This window comes from Lepidothrix coronata, unplaced genomic scaffold (assembly GCF_001604755.1).
Source record: "Lepidothrix coronata isolate B3197 unplaced genomic scaffold, Lepidothrix_coronata-1.0 Scaffold25, whole genome shotgun sequence".
NCBI lineage: Eukaryota > Metazoa > Chordata > Aves > Passeriformes > Pipridae > Lepidothrix > Lepidothrix coronata.
The window spans coordinates 3,325,535-3,347,128 of NW_016690205.1; the positions used below are offsets into that span (position 1 = coordinate 3,325,535).

The following is a 21,594-nucleotide window of genomic DNA, read 5'->3' on the forward strand; positions in this document are numbered from 1 at the left end:
TGGACAGGGTTTGGAGCAACCTGGGCTAGTGGAAGGTGTCCCTGCCCATGGCAGTGGGGTGGAACGAGATGTTCTTTAAGGTCCCTTCCAACAAAACCATTCTGTGAATCTGTGAAATGGCCAATGCCAAAACTCCAGGAGAAGGAAAATAGCTTTTTCTTTCTGAATGAAAAGAAAATCTTTAGAGCAAAACTTGTGGGCTTGAATAAGGATGGTGGGAGTGTACATATTCAGTGTGCATTTGGGTTTTTTTTAATTTGCTTGTTCGTTTTGTTGGAGTTTTTGTCTAGGTTTGAGGCTGTTGGGTGGTTTTTTTAATATTCTTGGCCATTTGCAAAAATAAGATTCAATGACCAAAAGAGGCAATGTCACAAAACAAACAACATCATTGCTTCTGAAGTATTACAGAACTTTTTTCACTTCAACTGCACAAATCAGATTAGGAGGGCAAACACAAATACATCCATAGTCATTGCTCAACATCTGCAAAAGAAATTCAAACAAAATGCTGCAGTCACATAAAACCAAGACAACAGTGGACAGTCTTTATAAGTGTGACTTCTTGAGAAACTCATGGCATGTATAGAAAGTTTTTAGAAGAACAAGCTCATTTTACTGGCATGAGAAAATACTGCTGTCACAGTAACTTTTCTAAGATGGGACTTTTATTTAACATATTTTTATTTTCTCAATCCCTACCATTGCAAAGGTTCCAACTTCTCCCAAAGGAAAACATATACAAATCAGTCCTGCACATTTTCCATCCTGAGTGGCAACGAGTAATGTGCTTTTGAGCAGCAGCCTGCAATTAAAGTCCAAATGGGACTGCATCCAGTCCTGTACACTTGCAGTGCAAAAGGACCTCAGAGGGTCGTGGGATGAGATAAATCAGTGTAATGTGTTAGGGCACACACCATATACTGTTATCTGTGCTTGTCTGTAAGGAATAAGCATTTTGTTGAGAAGCAAAATAAAAACATCACAGTGACCAGATCCTTCTCCCACTGGCACTACAAAACTGCCTCCAGGGGCTTAGACTCTTCCCCTATTTTTTTCCAATGTCATTAGAAAAACAGCTTCTGATAACAACAAGAATCACAGAATCACAGAGTATGCTGAGTTGGAAGGGACCCACAGGGATCATGGAGTGCAAACCTTAGCCCTGCACAGACCCATCCACAAGGGTCACACCAAAGAGGATCATCCAAATGCTCCTTGAGCTCTGTCAGCCTTGGTGCTGTGCCCACTGCCCTGAGGAGCCTGTTCAGTGCCCAACCACCCTCTGGGGGAAGAATCTTTTTCTAATATCCAACCTAAGAAGATTCCTGTCAATTCAGATTCCCCTCAGAAATGGCACCTCCTGCCTAAAAGTCACATCTCACAGGATGGGGAAGGGGAACTCTGTGTGTGTTCTTCTGTTCAGAGCATTTGGAAAACTAGCAAAACCTACTGCTCAGGGTTTCTGACCAGGCAGCCGAGTATCTTCAAATCCCAGATATTTCTACAGCTACAGACCAGGAGAAGAACATTCAACCCACTAAATATTCCTGAAAGCTGCAGTTTTCCCACACATGTGTGACACATGAGGTCTGCTGCTCCCAGGAAGCAGATGGAGGTGTTGCATGTCTCCAGTCTGCTTCCAGTAAGCACGATGCTTCCTGGAACTGAAGAGTTTAATACATCCGTGGTGCTCAGTTTATTCATGTAGGCACAGAAATCTAAACCTTTTTGTGGAAATCCATCAGAGAAACACGACAGCTAAAGCAAAACCTTGTGCTAGAAGAAGTATTGGGGAATGTCATCTGTGTGATTACCTGATGACACCAAGATCCATCTCGTGGGGTTGGGATTTGCAGATGTTATTTCTGCAGCATGTCACATCCAATCTTTTCAGGGCCCATCAGCACTGAACAATAAAGCTGTCTAAGGAAGGCTGAAACAAAGCTATAAAGTGTTCCAACACTTAGGATGTCCCTGTTGTGGTTTTGAGAAGCTCTTCTGGTTTCAACCTATAAAACATTCCTGGACCTACCATTATACTCCTCAGAGAAAAAAAAAAGATATTTGTTGGGTTTACTGAGTTGAGGAGACATGATTCAGGAACAGTCCTATGCCAGCATTCAGAAAAGAGTGTGTTAATTACTGAGCTCTTTCTTGGCAGAAAGCAAAGCAATACAGAAGTTATTGCGTGACGATTCACAAGTGTCCAAGCTTAGCTCCAGTTCATCAGGCTCTCTCACAAAGTGCCTCTTCCAGGACTGCCTCACAAATTTCATCAAGGCTAGAAAATGATCATGAGGTACAGATTTGACAGGAACCCTTTGGATTCAGGTGCATCTCATTAATAATCCTTTTTAAAATTTATGCCAGCCTTATCTCTTCAGAAGGAACCCATCTGAAAAATCTCAATATCCATTGCCAACACTAATCAATTCCTTTCAGACAAAGTAAATGCAAAAATCAAAATATGATTCAAATTCACTTAATGTGGTGCATTTTTAAATTATTACTAATTACTTGGGTTTTATCTCTAATGCATTAGCCTTAGACAAGGCTTATTTGAATATCTTCAATTTCAAATTCAGCTTCTTGTGACGCATGGAAATGTCCTGCTTTTCCGTTTTCATCAAAAAAAGAGACAAGCTGAGGGATAAAGCGCCTTGCCCATGGACAGAGAGAAAACTTGAATCAAAGCAGAGATTTAAAAGCAGATCTCCTACAGCCTTGGCAGGTTCCTATCCCAGTAATCAACTTTTCCTTATATCTAACAGCAGCATCAGGCTACTGAGCACAGGGAAAGACATCCTGACAGCACCAGAACAACAAAATATCCCCGAGACAATTCACTAACTTTTCTTGATGTGTGTTAGACACGAGGCTGAATCCCAGCTCAGCAGAGCACGCAGCGGGTACTAAATGGGAAGCAATGGAGGGATGCCAGGCTGGTTTTTGCCAGGCTCCAGCAGGCAGTGCATCAGCTGAGACTTGGCACTATTTGGGGATGAGTTTATTTGGTTTGAACAGCATCTGCTGCATGTAATGTCTTAAGGTCAAACTTCTCACTCATGGAAAGCTGAATAAGCAACAAGTGAAGTAAATCTGATACTTCGATCCCAGTCTCTAAGGATGCTTTTCCACATCAGTGAAACCCCATGTGATTTAAGATAAAGAAGGAATGTTGAGGTCAGCAGAAGCTCAAGCCCACAGTGGCAGAGATGGGCCACAAACATGATTAGAGGAATGGAACACCTCTCCCATGAGGAAAGACTGAGGAAAATTGGGGTTGTTCAGCCTGAGGAAGAGAAGGCTCTGGGCTGACTTTATGGCACCTTCCAGGGCCTAAAGGGGCTCCAAGAGAGCTGGAGAGGGACTTGGGACAAAGGCCTGGAGGGACAGGACAAGGGGGAATGGCTTCCCACTGACACAGGGCAGGGTTAGATGGCATATTGGTAAGAAATTCTTGGCTGTGAGGGTGGTGAGGCCCTGGCACAGGTTGCCCAGAGAAGCTGTGGCTGCCCCATCCCTGGAAGTGTCCAAGGCCAGGTTGGACAGGGCTTGGAGCGACCTGGGCTAGTGGAAGGTGTCCCTGCCCATGGAAAGGGGTGGGACTGGATGATCTTTAAGGTCCCTTCCAGCCCAAACTATTCTGGGATTCTATGAGATTCTGGGGATGAGACTGGCAAACACTGGCAGAGTTCACATTAATATCTTCTACAATGGACCTGGCTCCAGCTGAGCATATTATTCTTCTGCTGTCATGATAATCTGATTTATCTGCAATAAAAATGCTTACAATTATTATAAAATAGAACCAGTCAGGCAAACAAATGTGTATCCTCCAATAATATATAAATTGACAAGCCCAAATACTTGAAATAGCATAATCTCTATACCAAAAAAAATGCTAGGCAAGCCTTAGATTAAATGGTACTCGTGCAACAGAATCAGCATGCTGGCAATTAAATGGCTTTCTACTTGAAAAATTAATTTGTACTCTCATGCAATTAAATGTAAAACCATTAATAATAATATTCTATAATAATATTTATGCTGACAAAATTTTAAATCACCCACTCCCAAACACTTTTCAAGCATGACAAGTCAAAAAATGCTCAGGTTAACCACAGGTAACCCAGCAAGTTTACAAACTGATTAAAACAAATATGATTTAAGAGATGGAGATTGACTTGCAAGTAACGGTATTTTTTTTAATAACTGAAAGATTTGAATGCTTAATTTTTAAAATTGCTTCTAGCTGACTTAAATGAATGTACTGCTGTGAAACCCAGCTCTTTGGAGGCCTTATGAAGAAAAGCCCAGGGCCAGAATTTCACTTGCTGGAAATGAATTCAGCACAGATTTTTCAAAGCTTTCCTCCATGAGCAGGAGTTGGGGTTGCAGATACCTTTCCCACCCAATGTCTGCAGTTTACAGCCAGATTTTTATGAAGATTTTCATGTCTTTCTGACCTTTCTATAAAATGCAGTGCCAGCTGTAGGTGTTTCCTTTTGCTGCTGTACATTCAGACAGGAACACCTGAAGCCACCAGGGTCAAAGACATCCCCTCCCCAAAGACTTTGGTCTTAACACTCTCATTTTGGGTCACTCTTTGCAAAAAGGTCTGCGTGTGTTTGAAATTCTTCCTATATCAGACTTTCATTTTTCATATTTTCTGTATCTGTTAAGCACAACCAGGCTGTGATTCCTTTTCTTCAGAACCTCCTTTCGTCATATTTTGAATTTTCCATTCTCTTTGGTGCCTATCAGTCATGTATTTGAGGAGAAAAATCTGGACTATAGAGGTACTGCCCCACTGCATCTTTTTGTTCTCTTCTTAACTTCCATTAATACTAAAGTGATTGAAAATAAAAAGCCTTGACAGTAACCAGCAAACACTGCCATTTGTGTGCACAGCTGGGAGCCCATTTAAAGCAATGCTGAAGGGGCTCACTGCTACCAAGCTCACACAGAGATGTGGCCAAGTGCCACTTGGAGCATCCAGAAGGGACACTGGTTTGGGAAAGCTGCACAGGGCACAAGTGGAGGGACAGGGAGCATGATGTCCCTTCCATAATCCTCACACAACCATTCATTATTCTAGCCTTCTCAGCCTCAGAACTAATATAAAATAATATTAGTTCTGAGGCTGAGAAGGCTAGAATAATGAATGGTTGTGTGAGGATTATAACCATAATCCTCACACAACCATTCTCATTGCAAGAAGCCACAATGCACAGGCAAAACATACAAATCAAGGCTGTGATGAGTAAGTGTGAGTAACCTGCTGCAGCAGATGCCTGTTTTCATTTAATGTAGCCTTTTCCAAAAGGCTTCAGCTCATTTGATTTCAAGTCCCTTCTGTGGAGGTTAAAAAGCTTTTCTTCCTCTTCTGAGTGTCCCCAGTGAGCCTTGCTGTACAGAGTAGGTTCTCTCCACACCCCAGCACCCTTTCCCAGGGCAAAGTGGTGGCTGACCAGGCAGGAACCCTCCCTGGGGGGGTGGCAGTGACCTGCTCCCTCCTAGTGCTTCGCTGTGAGTCACCCAGCCTTTGGCAAAAGAGCACCGTGACAAATCCTACCCTCAATAGAACAGCAGCAGTGCTGACATCCTCGTCAAACAAACTTGTGGAAGTATAAACACATTTCTGGGTGTGCTGTCAGAACTCCACCTGCACAGAATCACCCCAGCTGGTCACCAACCCAGCTGCCCCTCGCCGGGATGGTGAGTGTTCATCAGCAGCGGTGAACGTTGTGCCAAAACCTTGTGTGAGGTACAAGAATTGAGCTGGAAGATTAACAGGGCACAGGGACTGAAGTAAAGTAAATAATAGATGGAGAGCACTGGAAGCTACAGCTGCCAAAGTCTGGCTCAGCACTGCAACAACTGAAAGCCCATGAGATGGATCCACCAAGACACAGTCAACAGAAAATATAATTTATAAAGTAAACCAATCATAAGCATTAACATAACATATAACTAGTGATATTACTGTTATCAAGAGAGCTTTTTCTGCACTGTATTCAGGTTATTTTATAACTCCCATCAATATACTTGATATGATATCTGTGGATTTGGAACAATTCCCTCTATGAGTCTGACTTTGGGAAAGCTGTAACAATCTCTGCAGTTCTGTCACCCCGTCAGGGCAAATAACAGTTTGCACTGACTTAATGCACCAGAGCAATTCAAGTCTGCACGCAGCAGCTGCTTATTTTGTTATGTGACTTGGATAAAACATCCAGACGTTTCCATGGAACTTGTTGAAGTTTCACCAGGGTGTGTTTTCACAGCCTCTGCGTAGGGACAGGAGGTACTGCTTTCAAAGTCAGTCTGTAAGTTTGTCTGTAAGTTGTACTTGTGAGCTGGACAGGATTTAGAGTTTATTCTACCCTTCTCTCAAATGCAGCATTACACTGCTGTATTTTGACCTTTCATGGGTACAGTGCAAAATTCTGTTTTCATATGTTGTAGAAACAACTCACCCATAAATAACCACTACACTGTCCCCAGTGCTAATGCAGTTACACTGATAGGATTATCACTACTCTTTCTACTACTATGATTGCAATACTAAAGATGCTCATGTGATTATCTCTTCATGAAGCCAATCTTATACTGAGACCATGGTCTTACTATCAGGAATGGCTGATAAGAGCCTGGCAGTGTTATTATTATTTTAATGGTTGGACTTGATGATCTCTGAGGTCTTTTCCAGCCTTAATGGTTCAGTGATTCTATGACTTTTACCACCTCGCAGTCCTCACATGCAGACTGCCTAAAACCAAAATCTAGCTCCTGAGGAGCAGCTAGTGGGTGTAACAATAAGTTGAAATGTGGGGCAACACATTCATTTTGTGACTAAAGAAAGAGCAGAATGCTGTACCGCCAAAATTAGAAGCAAGCAAACTGCACTGACCTAAATTTATCCTCAACTGTACCTCTGGAAGGCACCCAGCTTGTTACAGACCTACAACTCCCTAAGGACAGTTTGTCAAAAGGTATTTTGGGGGATCAGGAAGGGCTGCAGTGCACAGAGAGAAGGCCAAGGATGAGGCTGCACTATAAAAATTTTGCAAAATTATTCCCCTGTTCAATCACAAGTATCTTGTCATTAGCAAAAGCATAATCAGATAAAATCAAATCTGCTGGATATTTATTATTTGCTGTTCCTACTGAGCAGCACAAGGAAATCAAACGAGTGACACAATAGGGAGCATGGGCTGGTGGTTACAACAGCTTCTAGTTAAAAGGTTGCTTCAGCAGAGATGAACAAAAGTGACCAGCTGAAAAGTGTGTCAGTTTGGAACCAGGTAAGTCATTCCCTCCAGTCAACCATTGGTTTTTTGTCTCCTCAAAGCTTTTAAGAGCTATTGCAATTTTGCAAAACCTAGAGACCCACCTCTACACAAATCAGGCTTTAAAAATTAAGATCCTCCCCCTTCCGTTTTTTTCCCTAAAGACAAATATCTTGCATAAAATGTCCTCCATATTTTCGTGGAGCTGAAAGGTTTTAAAGAGAATATAATGGAAACTAAGTCTGTTTTGATTTTTTCCTGAAAACTTCAGAATTTTGCTTTGGACTTCAAGCATCCTGCACAGATTATTTCATCCATGCTTTTTCTTATTGTTGTCATTTGGTCATTCCATGACATGCAGAGATACTGAATAATTTAATGACTGAAAGGTTAATTATAAGAAAATGCATTGTCACACATGTATTTTACTCACTGCAACATTACATCTTCTTCTAAAACCAAAACATCCTCTGCATTCACACAGCCTGAAGCTCTATAATAGTCAGCACACACTGACTCTATTTAGACATGTGGGTTTTCTCTTGATACAAAAGATGATGTTGAATTATCAAGAGAGAGTTTGGTTTGTGGGAAACATGTTTCCTCTGCTTTTTAGATTCTTGCCAAACTGCTAAGAGTGGTTAATATTTTCTTTCCCTCTGTCAAGAGAGTGCATATTTTAAAGTGTCACATCATTCCTTTAAATATGTGGCACAATTCCACAGTGATGCATCCAGTGTCTCACTCAACAGCCTTGAACAGTTGTCTAAAGATATTTAGTTTATAAAATTGAGAGTTGTATTGGCAGCAATATGAAGAATTACATATAATATTTGTCCCCCAAATATTCAGCCATACAAAGGAATTGATATTCTGCCCATTTTCAAGGCATTGGATTTTATTCCTATTAACCAACACATGTGGCACTTCTGACTTCTGGATATTTTCAGTGAAAAAATCAAAAAGAAGTTCCGGTTCTTGCAGCTGGGCCTCACTTTTTCTGTGAAATTCAACATCTGCAGGTCTTCTGGATAATTTAAACAGATTTACCATTTGTGGTGGTAAAATAGCCCTTTCCATGATTTCAGGTTTCCCAAGAATGACTGAGGTACCTCAGGTCCATGTGCTTGCTTTAACTGGTAAAAGGAATGACTCCTCAAATCCAGGAGTTTTTGTTGAAAGCTTGGTTTTGCTTATTACAAGCAAAAAAAAAAAAAAAGGCAAAAAAAGATTTAATTTCATGTGACTATCCCAGAATTCACAGCCAGGCAGCTTGAGCAAAAAATTTGACTCTGAAGTGTCTTTCCTTGAAAAGGAAATGATTAAACAATTCAAGTATTCATTACAAACCAAGCTCAGTTTCCTTCTCTCCTCTCCGGTCATCTGTGTTTTCAAGAGCTGTTTCTGCAGCTCTTCCTCCTCAAGGCTCTCATGTCTCAAACATGAGAGTCTGGGATGGACAAGCAGAGCCACAACAGGGAGACAAGACAAGGAATAGCAGCTTTCCAAGTGAGATTGAGGTGAAGCAGCTCCAGTCACCAGGCAGAAAGTGGCCACTCCATGTGTTTTCCTGTTCTTTGCATTGTGTAAAGGGTAACCTTCAGGCCATCATAGCCTATAAAACTCAAAAACACAATAAGCCATGCAGGGTGTGAATAGACTGTCACTGGTTGGGGTGACCCATCAGCAAAGCCAGACTGCAGTTGCCAGAGCTGCTGTAAAGGAGTAAAGGGTTGCATCCACCACCAGTATAATACCTCTGGCTACAGCATCACACATAAAGCAAAGCAAAGGCCAGACTGCTAAAAACTCAAATGCTGCAGCCCTGCAGTGAAGGTCAAAGCTGTTTGATCCAGGATACAGCAGGGTGTCCTTGCCTGTCCTCTCTCATGATTTCACGTGTCCTCATTAAGCCAGCAGCAAGAAAATGAAGGGACCAGGACAGGCATAAACCTGACTCAGGCAGAAGCTCACACAAGACTTTCAGTTAAGTATATTTTTTAATTTTATTAAAGTTTCTTGTTCAATAAAAAGAGGAAAAAAAGGTTGATTTTCTGGTTCTTTATCCCTGTTACATAACAACATTGGTTAACTGAGCATATATCCCTGTGTCATAGAATCACAGAATGGTTTGAGTTGGAAGGGATCTTAAAGACCATCTCTTTCCACCCCCATGCCATGGGCAGGGACACCTTCCACTAGCCCAGGTTGCTCCAAGCCCCGTCCAACCTGGCCTTGGACACTTCCAGGGACGGGGCAGCCACAGCTTCCCTGGGCAACCTGTGCCAGGGCCTCCCCACCCTCACAGGGAAGAATTTCTTCCTAATAGCCAATCCAAACCTGCCCTCTGTCAGTGCCTTGATTTTTCATTTTTATTTTTACTATATAGTGTTGGGAAAGTCTCCAAGGCTTTGGACTAAATAAAGATCTTACCTTGGCTCCCCTGCTTGGCAGGCTTTTGCTTCTAATACAACACAGATCAGAGAGGTGTTTTTTGGCTCTCCTATCTACAATAAGATTATTCTCCAACATATGTTTCCATCAGTCAGGAAAGCACTCTGTTCTTGTCACATACCCTCAAGAAGTTGGGAATGTGCCTCAGGTAACAGAATGGCATCTTTTTGTACAAACTTTCATATCATAAACAATCCTTTTTGATACCACCACAGGCAGCAGCTGAGTAAAGGGAAAGAAGCTGATGATTCTCCTTTATTTCTGGTGCCCATTAGAGAAAACAGTCACAAAGGAACTTGCCCACTCCAATAAAATCTTGCACCACTGTTTTTCCTGGGCTGGTTTACAAAAGTCAATTCACTGCATGCAACCCCTATGGCTGCAGTCAGGTCATTGTTTCCCAAATTTACCACATGTATTGAAACTTCCACCAGTGCCTCTGAACCCCCACCAAGGGAATTTCTGCTCCAAGCTCATGGTCTCTACTGTTGCCTGGATTGAATTTCCCTTGGCACAGCTCCTCTTCACAACAGAATTTCACTTTTTCCCCCCTTTCCTCTCACCTTGTTGGCTGCTGGAGGAATTGGTACAGAAAGTCCTAAGAGATCCTCTCCTTTCTCATGCAGCAACAGGATTAGCTCAGGAAGCAGCATCTGCCACCTTGCTGGGTATGATGTCCCCAGGTACTGAGACTCAGGAAACCTCCAGGACACCACTCCTGGCTCAGGTGAGGGCTGCAAACATCAGCCTAAACTCTTCTGAAAGCACGAACATCTACTTTGGTACCTTAGGGAGTATCAAGCTATTTTTAAAATCTAAGGACACACAGATGAAAGAGCAAAGCACACAAACATCAACTGCACTGATTTCATCTGCTCAGTCTGAGGAGGAGAGGGAGCAAATGAGGTGGATTCCAGGGAAGCCACACTGCCAAAGCTGTATCAGGAGACACTGAGTGGGATGGAGGCATCACACTCTTGACAGGAAAAGCCACCACAAAGCCACTCTTTTTTGTCCCTTGTGTGCAAGCTGGAAGTAGGGAATGAGGTCACCCCTTTCTGGGACTATTTCTCCTCACTTCTCTGGTCCACCCATGGGGCACATTTCAGTCTTACAGGACATGTTTTCCAGGAGGCATTAACCTGCCCCACAGTGCAGCTGCTCCAGGTGAAAACATCTTTGCTCCTGTCAGGCAGAAATGAGCCTGGTTTTCCTCAAATAAGAGTAGAAATCCAGGAGGAGCCTGAACCTGCGCTCCCAGCATCAATCCTGCTCTTCCTGAAGATCCTCAGGGGTCTTTAAGAGGAAAAAGGGCAAAATGAGACTCCCTGCCCATGGCAGAGGGGTTGGAACTAGATGATCTTTAAGGTCCCTTCCAACCTGACCTATTCTGTGATTCTATGTTTCTACAACTCAATGAAAAAAACAACAGAAAAACCTCCACAAACAAACAAACAAACAAAAACAAGATGACTGTGAATACCAACTATAAATAGTGTCAAGTCCTGCTGTAAACTCACAACAGAGTTGAACTAAAAATAGAAATACAACAGGATGAAGCAGTGAAGCACTGGTGTTGATAGAAACAGCAATGTCAAGAGAATGAATATAGAAGAGAATAAGAGTTTGCCACAGTAATTATCTACCTGACACAGAACAATGTGGAATAAATATAGAGATCTTATTGCCCAAAAGGCTCCTTCTCCCACAGCCATGTTAAAAGAAATTAAAAAAAACCCACAGAAAATTAAATTTTAGAGAGAAAATTATTCTTTTTCTTAGATATAGTGGGATTTTTCTAGTTTGCCTCTAATTACAAGTCACTCTTAAGTGAGAGGTCTGACCAGAATGGATTCCCTGCATGCTTTGTCAAAAGGTCTAGCAACACAAGTGGGATTATTTGTTCACATTATGCAGTGAGACTCAATGAGAAATTAAGAGACTTTACAGTAAACACTGTAAAGATCAAGGAAAAAAACCAGATCATCACCTCCAGGTCCTGTTCCTGCCCTCTGACTGCTGCATCCCTCACATACAGCCAGGATGAATGAGAGGAGTTGTGCTATAGAGCATCTGGGTGCAGGTCACAAAGGAGGAAATGCACACAAGTCTGCTACTAAACACTTCAATTCTAGTCAACACATACAGCATTGGATTGTTTTTTTGCTTGTATTAAATTGCTCTTTAGAAGAAAAAAGTATAGCTATGAAGTTTGTTTTAACTGGTCGTTTAAAAATCTTGTTGCTGTGGAATTATACCAATTGGTAACTGCTCAGGGATTAGGAAGTCTCAAAGATGAGTGGTTATTCTAAACAAAATAAAAACCCCAAAAAGCAGTACTTAAACTAACCAAGTTAAATGTTGGAAAAGAATGAGAAAGTTTGACATGAGCAAATTGGACCAGGTGAGTATAAAGGCCCCCAGTCTGAGGGAATCTTGATTCCTTTGCCAGATGTAGATAACAACTATACAAGTTTGCTATCCTCAAACTTGTATTTTATGCCATATATAATGACCTTGCCTCTTACTGTTCCTCCATTCAATTGTTGGATGTCAGATAATTTCCACTCCTTCTTTTTTTTCCTTGAAGAACCAAACCACAACACAAGACGAATTCCTTGGTCTGAAAGCTCAGAATCTGATGGAGAAAAGCAAACATGTACTTACGACCAGAGGGAGTTTCTTCCTTGTGTGATGACTCCGGTGAATTTTGTGAGCCTTCGAGCATCTACTTCAATCCACTGATATGGGTCATTTCTTCCTGCACACCAAGCACCATCATAAAAATCATTTTCGTTAACACCTGCCTGAAAAGAAGGCAAAGCTGTCTATAAATCAGGACTGAGGAACTGAAGGTCTCTCATGGGAAAAAGAAAGGAACACAGGAAGTAATCTTTCATCCCACTCACTCCTTCGGCACCAGTTTAAGACCCTTGAGATGGTTATCACAAAAATATTTCCTTACTCAAAGCAGGGAGGGAAATTCTGTAAAGTCCCTTTAAAAACTAAGAACCTTCACATATAAGTTTCAGTCAGAAAGAGTGTCCTGAGCTTCAGTCTGTTCACCTGTCTGTGCTTGTGTCCTGACAGAGAGAACAAACTATCCACGTGGTCTTCAGTTTTGAAAGTCCTAAAAAGCCAGCTCCAACCCATGTAAATAACATTCAGGGTTTAGGCAATCTCCTTTCCCCTGGAAGCAGCAAAGGAGAGTGTAGGGCATATGGAATCAGTACTTCCCACCAATTTTTAGCACCAGAATTATTAATTTTCATCACTAGGGTGGCAAAGGTTAAAAATTCAGGAATGCCCAGCTGTACTCCAACTTGAGTACCAATCTATATCCCAATTTATGTCATCAAACCCCTCACAAACAGCCTTCTCAGCATTTCCAAAGAAATAGCTGAAGGTATTTTGGGTAAGATGTATTCCAAATAAATCTGAAATAGCATTTAATGAAAAATGGAATCTGAGGTCTTCGGATATTTATTTTCTTTCCTAAGCCCAGGATATGATTGGCACCGAGCTGGATACTGGCATAAAGAGCAAGAAGCTTTGGTATATGGTCCTCTGAGGCTACGTGTATTTTTATGATTTTTCATCTGCGATTTCTGTGGATTTATCATTGCCACCCATGCAATCCCAAGAATGGATATCTTTAAATATTTCCCAAATAAAATTGAAGAGTTTTACAGACTGTATCTATCCAAATGGGCAATGGGTGGGTCTAACTCAGAGAGGATGCAGCCGTTAATCCCTTTTCCAGTGTGACCCTTATGGCATCTGAAGGAAATTCTGCAAAACACAGACATGGATTCAACTTCTAAAACCTCTCGTTTTCTCAGGTATTCAAATCCGAGATAGGGCAGCTTAGAAATTATTTGTTATCCTACTTCTACCAAAATAAAATTAAGGCACCTACTTCTATGCGTTAGCTCTGATATTTTGAAGTGAATTTTGTATAAAAGTCGAAGTACGAGATACAAAGTCTATTAGCAATGGAAGGTAAATTCAACAAGGAGAACTGAACAACAGGAAAACATGAGGATACAAATCTGATCACTGACCTGAGTTATAACCCTTTTCAAGAAAAGGTTTCAGCGTGTTCTAAAATAAGATGGAATTTGAAGCAGCCTTAGGCTTTAAAACCAGTGCTTGCCAGGAAGAGTTAGGATCTACAGAGCACCTTGAACAACATCCTGCTAATTCCTTTCACACTGGTGAAATTCCAGCATCCTGCTAATTCCTTTCACACTGGTGAAATTCCACCGGTTTCTGCAGACCAAGTACCCACATCAGTTGGAATCCTTGGTCCTTGTTTCATCTGAGGATATTTCCCACTGGTGTGATGCTCATCAGGGTATAGACCTCTCCTCCACATTACAATGAGAAGAGGGAAGCAGAAGAAAGAAAAGAGTGCTCATTTGAAAGAAAAACCCCACCTAAATTGCATACTCAAGTCTCCATGGTTTCAACTGGATTTAAATAAAGTCAAGCTTAAGTTGTATATCCAATATGGGGAGTCTTAGTTATCCACAGCTTAAAATACTATGGCCTTAAATAGGGGAGAGGGAAGAAAGGGAGAAGGAAAGGGAGAAGGAAAGGGAGGAGGAAAGGGAGGAGGAAAAGGAGGAGGAAAAGGAGAAGCAAAGGGAGAAGCAAAGGGAGAAGGAAAGGGAGAAGGAAAGGGAGAAGGAAAGGGAGAAGGAAAGGGAGAAGGAAAGGGACAAGGAAAGGGAGAACCATTCTGCTACTTCTTCCTACTCGCTTATTTTCTGGCATCAGCTGCTTTGAAGCTAAAATAAAGGTTTTACTAGGTAAAAAGAAGCAGATGTCTGATTAACACAGAGTACTACCTGAAAAAGAGGAGTTTAATCAATGAGAGGTTCTTTTCGGAAATGTTCCCGAAGGAAAGGAAAAGAATCGCCAATTTATGTTACAACTTCTCTTTTCAAGTTTCAATTCTGTCTTTTTTTCTTAATGTGTTTAATTTGCCTTATGGCTACTTCAAAAAACTATGAAAAAGAACTTATAAACACAATCAAATATTTTGTAATTAGAATTCTTATTACATTTCTTCAGAAAAAAAATGTTCACTCCTGAACAATGGGAACAATTATCAAATATTCTATCAAGTTATATAGATCAAGATACCTTTCCTCAATAAGATGTTTACTTGAATTTTAAAAATCTATATTGAATTACTGGAAAGAATAGATTCAAGTTATGACATGGACAACTTTAATTATCTTCATAAACAGGAGACTGAAGGAGTTGATGAAAACTGGAAGCAAGGGCTGGGTCTTAAACAAACCCTTTTTTCCTTCACTGAATTTTCAAGAATAACACAAAGTCTAACCCAGTTTGTATTTCACCGGCAGCCAAATGCAAAAATATTTCTCAGTATGCAGTGTCTTACGAAAAAATATCTTTTGGATACAGGAAAGGAGACTTTTCTTTCCTGTCACTCAGAAATAAGTTATCTGGAAGTGTGAAAGTTGAAAACTGTAATTCAGCTAAACCAAATCAACTGTTACTATGTACCCAGAAACTGAGATGAAGGGTACAATTCCTTTACAAATAATTACTTTGTAATTTAATTAATGTTTCTCTTCCAAATTATATATATGTGCAAGACAGAATAAACACTTGCTCACATTATCACTGTTCTAAAAGCCTTATTCTATAATGAGGAGAAAGATACTACTGCCAAAATCTATTCAAATGAAGAAAGAAATACCAGTCTTCTGCCACAAGTCAGCTGGAGCAGCAGTAAAAATATAACAAATATCAAACCACCTCTGCTCAGATTCTTCTCCATTCCCAGCAGGATGATCATAAAAATTATTTTACCATAGGAAGTTTGGGAGGGGAAAAAAAAAAAAGCATTGCCCATCACAGGTATTTATAGCAACCACTACCAGTAGGGAAGAAGTAAAGCACACAGGCTGAAAGGAGATCTTTAATAATTTTGTCTTTTATTTGTGTTTTGATAATGGAGTTTTTCAAAGTGAACTGCTGAAACAAAGAACTGGAAAGACAATCATAGAATGGTTTGGGCTGGAAGGGACCTTAAAGATCATCCAGTCCCACCCTCTGCCACGGGCAGGGACACCTTCCACTAGCCCAGGTTGCTCCAAGCCCTGTCCAGCCTGGCCTTGGACACTTCCAGGGATGGGGCAGCCACAGTTTCTCTGGGCAACCTGTGCCAGGGCCTCCCCACCCTCACAGGGAACAATTCCTTCCCAATATCCCATCTAACCCTGCCCTCTGGCAGTGGGAAGCCATTCCCCCTTGTCCTGTCCCTCCATCTCTTGTCCCAAGTCCCCCTCCAGCTCTCTTGGAACCCCTTTAGGCACTGGAAGGTAATATAAGGTCTCCCTTTTACATATATGCCTGTGTTTGCATATTGATTTCATTACATGGTTAATCTTCAGTGTTGTTTGGATTTCTCCTATCAGGAAAAGGAGGAAGGGAAAGAAACATAGTCTGACTTACTATTTCAGATTTTAACCTTTGTTAATTATTGTACCAGTGACAAATACTAATGACTTTCATCCCTGAAGGCAGATCACCTCAATTAATATTATTTTATGCCATAATTTTTCCTGATTATGTTAAATTACTACTGATTGTGCCACTGTTGCAGTTGCAGGCTAGATCTCCAAAATATGGGTCTCTACTCACATTGCTCCTTCCACAAGAAATCCCAGCTTAATCACCATATTCATACAGGACTGGGAGCAAAATCAGGTCCTACACAGTGCAAGGGCACAAAAGAAGCAGATCCTAGAAGGTCTTATCCAATTCTGCTAAGCCTGTTCTTCTTTGGAATAAAGCACACGTGGACTGTTTCATTTCATATGCTTCAAATAATCTAAACAGTAAAAAAACCCCAAAACAAACCCTTCAGAAGCTTCATTATTCTGCAAATTCCCTGTGAACTGAGGTAGTGCCAGTTACCTGGGGAGAGCCCTGAGCTTCTCAGCTGACTTCTCATCAGATGATGAGGTCAAGCAGAGAGAGGATTTTGCCTTATTTTGGGGAGGAACACAACAGTCACATGAATATTGTGTTGAAATCCAGATCATTGAACAGGGGCATCAGCCCGTGAAATTGCTTATCACCATACACACGGATGTTCAGAGAATTTCAGCAGCACACAAGTCTCTGAGAGTCTCTCCAACTTAGGCCAAGGGTTTTTCTCCATGTGCAGTGCTAACCAGCATGAAAACACAGCAGCCTGAATACCAGTGCCTTTTGCCTTTCCCCAGCATGCTGCAACCTTTTCTTCTGAGCAGCAAACAGAAACCACCAGGGACCTCATTACCCATCTGACACATCAGCCCCCTGTAGAACCTGCTCTTGGTTAGAAGCAAATACCCCTTAAATATGACTGAAAATCAGGAGCCTTCATGCAAAGCAAAATTAGGCACTGAAAGCCCAGTGACAGGGTCACTGAAACCCCAGTGACAGGGATCTGCACATCCTAAGTGGCTTTGAAAAGTTTTAGCACTGTTCATTTTTAACTGATCCCAAAGAAAACAGTATCTAAATAAAGGCAATCCCATACTTTTAACACTGCCAGCCAAAGTAGTAACCCTAAGTGGTCAAGTGTTTAGGGAATTTCTGTATATACATTGTACAGATAAGCTTTCAGTAGGGGTAAAAGCTTTAGATCAAATTTGGTCTAATCCAAGCCCTGGGAGCTTTCAGGATGAGCTAAGTGGCTCTTTTTCTTTTTTTTTCTGTTTGCTTCCCTTGGCTTCTGCTGCAGACTCTGGACAATATTTACAGGAAACCTCATACACTTCTCTATTTATTTTAAAGCAGTGTTACTGGTGATGATGGACCCCTGGTCTAAACAAGTATGGTCATCCTTGTATTTAAATAAATTAAACTTTAACACCAGCATGAAAAATAAGCAACCACAACCAACATGGAATTCAGAGGTTTACACCACAGTCCTTGGTCTCATGCCACTAGATAAACAAAACTGTAATAAAATAACTAAGCATTCCTCTAGAATCCATCTGAATATCATCTGCACACCATTTTTGTGTTTGTGAGGGTTTCATTTTCAGCAGAGAATAGGAAGTAAAGAAGCAAACTACCTCACTGGGATCTCAGAAGACATTAAGTACGAAGGCTGCAGGTGAGACCTCACGCTGCACACAACCCACTGTACCTGCACAGGGGCTGGGAAAGGAAAAGCCCCTTCCCATGTCTGTGCTGGCCTCCTGCCACTCCTAGTTCCAGTCCTAGTTCCCTAATTAGCAAGCACCTTCAGCTGGGAGAAAAAAAAAAATCAAACAGAAGGTATAATAATAAGAGATAACAAATAAATTAAATAAACTTTAGAGATTTTTCACTGTTGGCTTGGTGCTAATATCCTGTTTATGACTTTAATGCTGTACTTTATTATGCAACATAACATTTTTAGTCTGGGAGAGACTGTAATTCAAGTAACAGCACTAATCAAGTGGAAAACAGAAACACAAGACATGGGAAAATGGAATTGGGTCCTGCAAGACACCTAAACACATCTTTAACATGAAATAAAAGAAACTAAACAACATTGTATGCTGGAGGCTTCTGAACTGAAGTATTTTTAGGTAGCATAATCACTGCAAAACTGCCTTAGGGAAAGGACTTCACTTCAAACCACACTTTCAATTAAGCATTGTCATTAACTACAAGCAAAAAAGCACCTTGCTGTGTGATCTTCCTTCCAGGCTGATTGTTAAGGCAGCTGGGATGATTTTTTATAGCTGGGAAGGGAGCTGCTTCCACCTCTGCTTGCTCACAGAGGTCTGTTTGGATTCGCACAGTAAGTTTGGAGATTTTTCTGACTCGCCCACGAATTTAAAGGTTATCCATCAACCTCACTCACTCCTATAATTCCAGTGTTTCCCCTTCATTTGAATTACATGAGCTGACAAAGCAGTCAGAACCAATAACTATCCACTGGTTCTCTTTATACAGCAGAACAACCTGAAGCCATTCTCCCACTTAGGAGAAAAATGGATGTTACCTGAATATTGAGCCTTCCTCTGTGGGCCCCCAGGCCGTAGCGCTTCGCTGTGGAGGCATGGAGCTGGAAGTCAGTAATTTTTAATGTCTCTAGACCAAGTGGAGGGCAATCTACAAAACAAAAGATCGGTTAAATTTTAATTAAAGGGAAAACCAAAACCCAGCAGCAGACAAACAAGCGTTCAAAGTTTCTGGATCTCAGCAGTGCCGAGCTGGCTGGGCTCCTCACCGGGATGAACGAGCACAGCGGTGCCGAGGTCCATGAGAAATGGCAGCTCTCAGAAAATCCACGAGGCAACGCAGACCTACACCATTTCGAGGGTCTCAGATAATTATTACTGCTTGCTGTGTGCTTCAATTTTTCACAGATATGCACAGTATTTCCTATCAAGTGCTTTTCAGTACAAAACACCACTAAAATGCGCTTTTATTTTTCTTTTCGGTATTTTCTTTTGCAACACTCAGTTTGATTTTTTTCCCCCCTTTCCCTGTACTCATTCCAAGCTACTGTATGAAGTTATGTTTCTAATTAAAATCTGTTCTGGGAACTTCAATCACAGTCCCTCCTGTTGCACAATAGCATCTGTTACAGAGGTCTGGGAGGCTGGAGAGCTGAGCTTGGCAGAGGTGGTGACTAAGCACAAAGAGAGTAATTTTTAAATAAGTGGGCATCTCTTTAAGCCCTAAATTCTGCAAAGCCTTGAAGAAAGAAAAGCAGGTGCCATATATCCCACCTATATATTTTTAATCATTCACCAAAATGTCATGAGGTTATCACAGTTCACAGAATCCTTATTTTGGAAAAGCCCTCTAAGATCATTGAGTCCAAACATTAACCCAGCACTGCCAAGGTCACCACTAACCCATACCCCCAAGTGTCACATCCACACAGCTTTTAAATCCCTTCAGGGATGGAGGCTCCACCACTGCCCTGGGCAGCTGTGCCAGGGCTGGAGAAGGTACCTGACAACCTCATCCTGGCTGTGTCTAACTTTCAGATGCAGTTTTGCATTACTATGCCCAAACTGGCAAGAGATATGAGATTTCCTATGCTCCTCCTTAGTTCACAACCAATTAAAATCCCTCAGGAAAAATATTACGTGCTGTCAATTCATGCTGTTGTTTCTTTGTTTATCCTTAGGAAGGTTCTCACACAAATCCAGGGTCAAATATCTCCATTAGAGGCAGTAAAGACAAATGCTAAAAAATAATGTATTTTCTAAAGTACCAACAGTGATCTTGGTATTACATAAGAGACAAAATATAGACAGCTCCTCATTTCAAAGAGCTTTCAATTTAATTATCCAAAACAGAAAAGAGACAGGATGTATAAGGAAAGCCAGAGGAAGGAATAGCTGGGAGGATTTTGGTTTCATTGGCTGATTGTTTTAATTGCATTTCCTTATAGAGTGTTTCATCTTTCATCATATTCTGACTGGAAAAAGGCTCAGGCTCTGAAAGTTCTCTGCTGGGAGTAAATAACATAGTTGGGAGCTGCCTGCCTCTCTTAAACAAATTCAGTCCTCAAGACAGGTTTGGCAATCAATCTCATGGTGTAACCCTGAGAATGCTTTTGCACTTTGGTGTATTTTCCTCTGTGAACAGCTGACACTCAAAAATTACCCAGAACTATCCATGCCAGGTCTGAGCTGAAAAGAAAAGCAAGCTGCTTTTAGATGCTCAGTTCATAAAACATCATTTAATAGAATCTTTATGCTGCACCTAACAAAGCTAAGGGGCGATCTACAGGTACTGCTGGGAGTTATAAAATAAAAGGCTCTTCCACATTGTGTTTCACAGCTCATTCTCTCCTCCCAAACTGCAGCAAACGCTTATGGAGCTGCCCCAGGTGCAGCCAGCACATCCCTGCTCCGTAGGATCATGCAGTGCAGAGACCTATTTTCATGAAATCTGTAGGAAATGCACTATTTTTGAGCCTGGCAGCTGCCTGTCAGGCCTGGCTGAGGTTACCTGCACTGCCATGCACCTGCCAGTGTATGTACAAGAAGCAGGTTTGGTTTTATTCCGACTGAAATGTTACTAATTTACTATAAAGCTGCAATATTCTAGGGCTTGCTGTGGATTTTGATGGGTATTTACAGGCTGAAAAAAAAATTCTCTGCATATTTTGATGTTTATTATCTCTGTTTCAAGAGAAACTGGAGCCTAATAATACGCCCAAAAATATTCATATGGATTTCAGATAACGGCGCTTCACTGCTCTTTAGTTTTCAAGGATGAATTACTTGTGTTGCCTGCGAAGGCATCAGATTAACAGGCCAATATTATGAAATGTTCAATTTAGCAGGAGTTGTCAGTGGAAAGAAGATTAGGCTTGTATGAGCAGGCAGGGACTACAACAGGCAGGACAGATACCTCTGATGAAAACTCTGCAATAGGTTGTTCACAATCCATTGTCCTTTCCCAATGTGCTCAAGCCTTACAATATTTCATGTGAAATCTTCAGGATCTTTGCCATCAATTCAACACAGTATCCAGGAATTTATTTTTTATCCTTATAAATTAGTAGGAGAACACCTAACTTGCTTTCTCTGAAGATGAACTAGACCTTAAGCTGTGCCACCTTTGACTTACCAAATCACATAAAGATTCTTTTTTCTTTTACCTTGGTGAGAAAAACCCAAATATTTTGTTCCAATGTTTGACTGGAAATTAATGAAAATAATTTCTGCCACAGTTGGCTCCTCTTTCTCCAGGGATCATCCCAAACCCTGTTGCAGAGCAACAGGACTGTCCTTACAAGACCACTGACTTTGAGATGTTTCCATCTCTGCAGCTCTGCACAGGGATTATA

The 21,594-nt window shown here is 41.3% G+C and overlaps 1 protein-coding gene across 2 annotated transcripts in view; it reads right to left on the reverse strand.

The window, feature by feature from the left end:
• CPXM2 (carboxypeptidase X, M14 family member 2) overlaps nt 1-21,594 on the reverse strand; it is a 74,348-nt gene that overhangs the window by 30,763 nt on the left and 21,991 nt on the right. Inside the window, exons 1-3 of one of the 2 annotated variants that reach the window (XM_017809350.1) lie at nt 19,009-19,239; nt 18,781-18,890; nt 12,417-12,556 (exon numbers count right to left, since the gene is read on the reverse strand). In XM_017809350.1, coding sequence (XP_017664839.1) covers nt 12,417-12,556; nt 18,781-18,890; nt 19,009-19,042 — 284 coding nt within the window. In that variant the 5' untranslated portion in view covers nt 19,043-19,239. Of the gene's footprint in view, nt 1-12,416; nt 12,557-18,780; nt 18,891-19,008; nt 19,240-21,594 lie in introns of those variants that run through there. The other variant, XM_017809349.1, reaches the window with a different exon arrangement.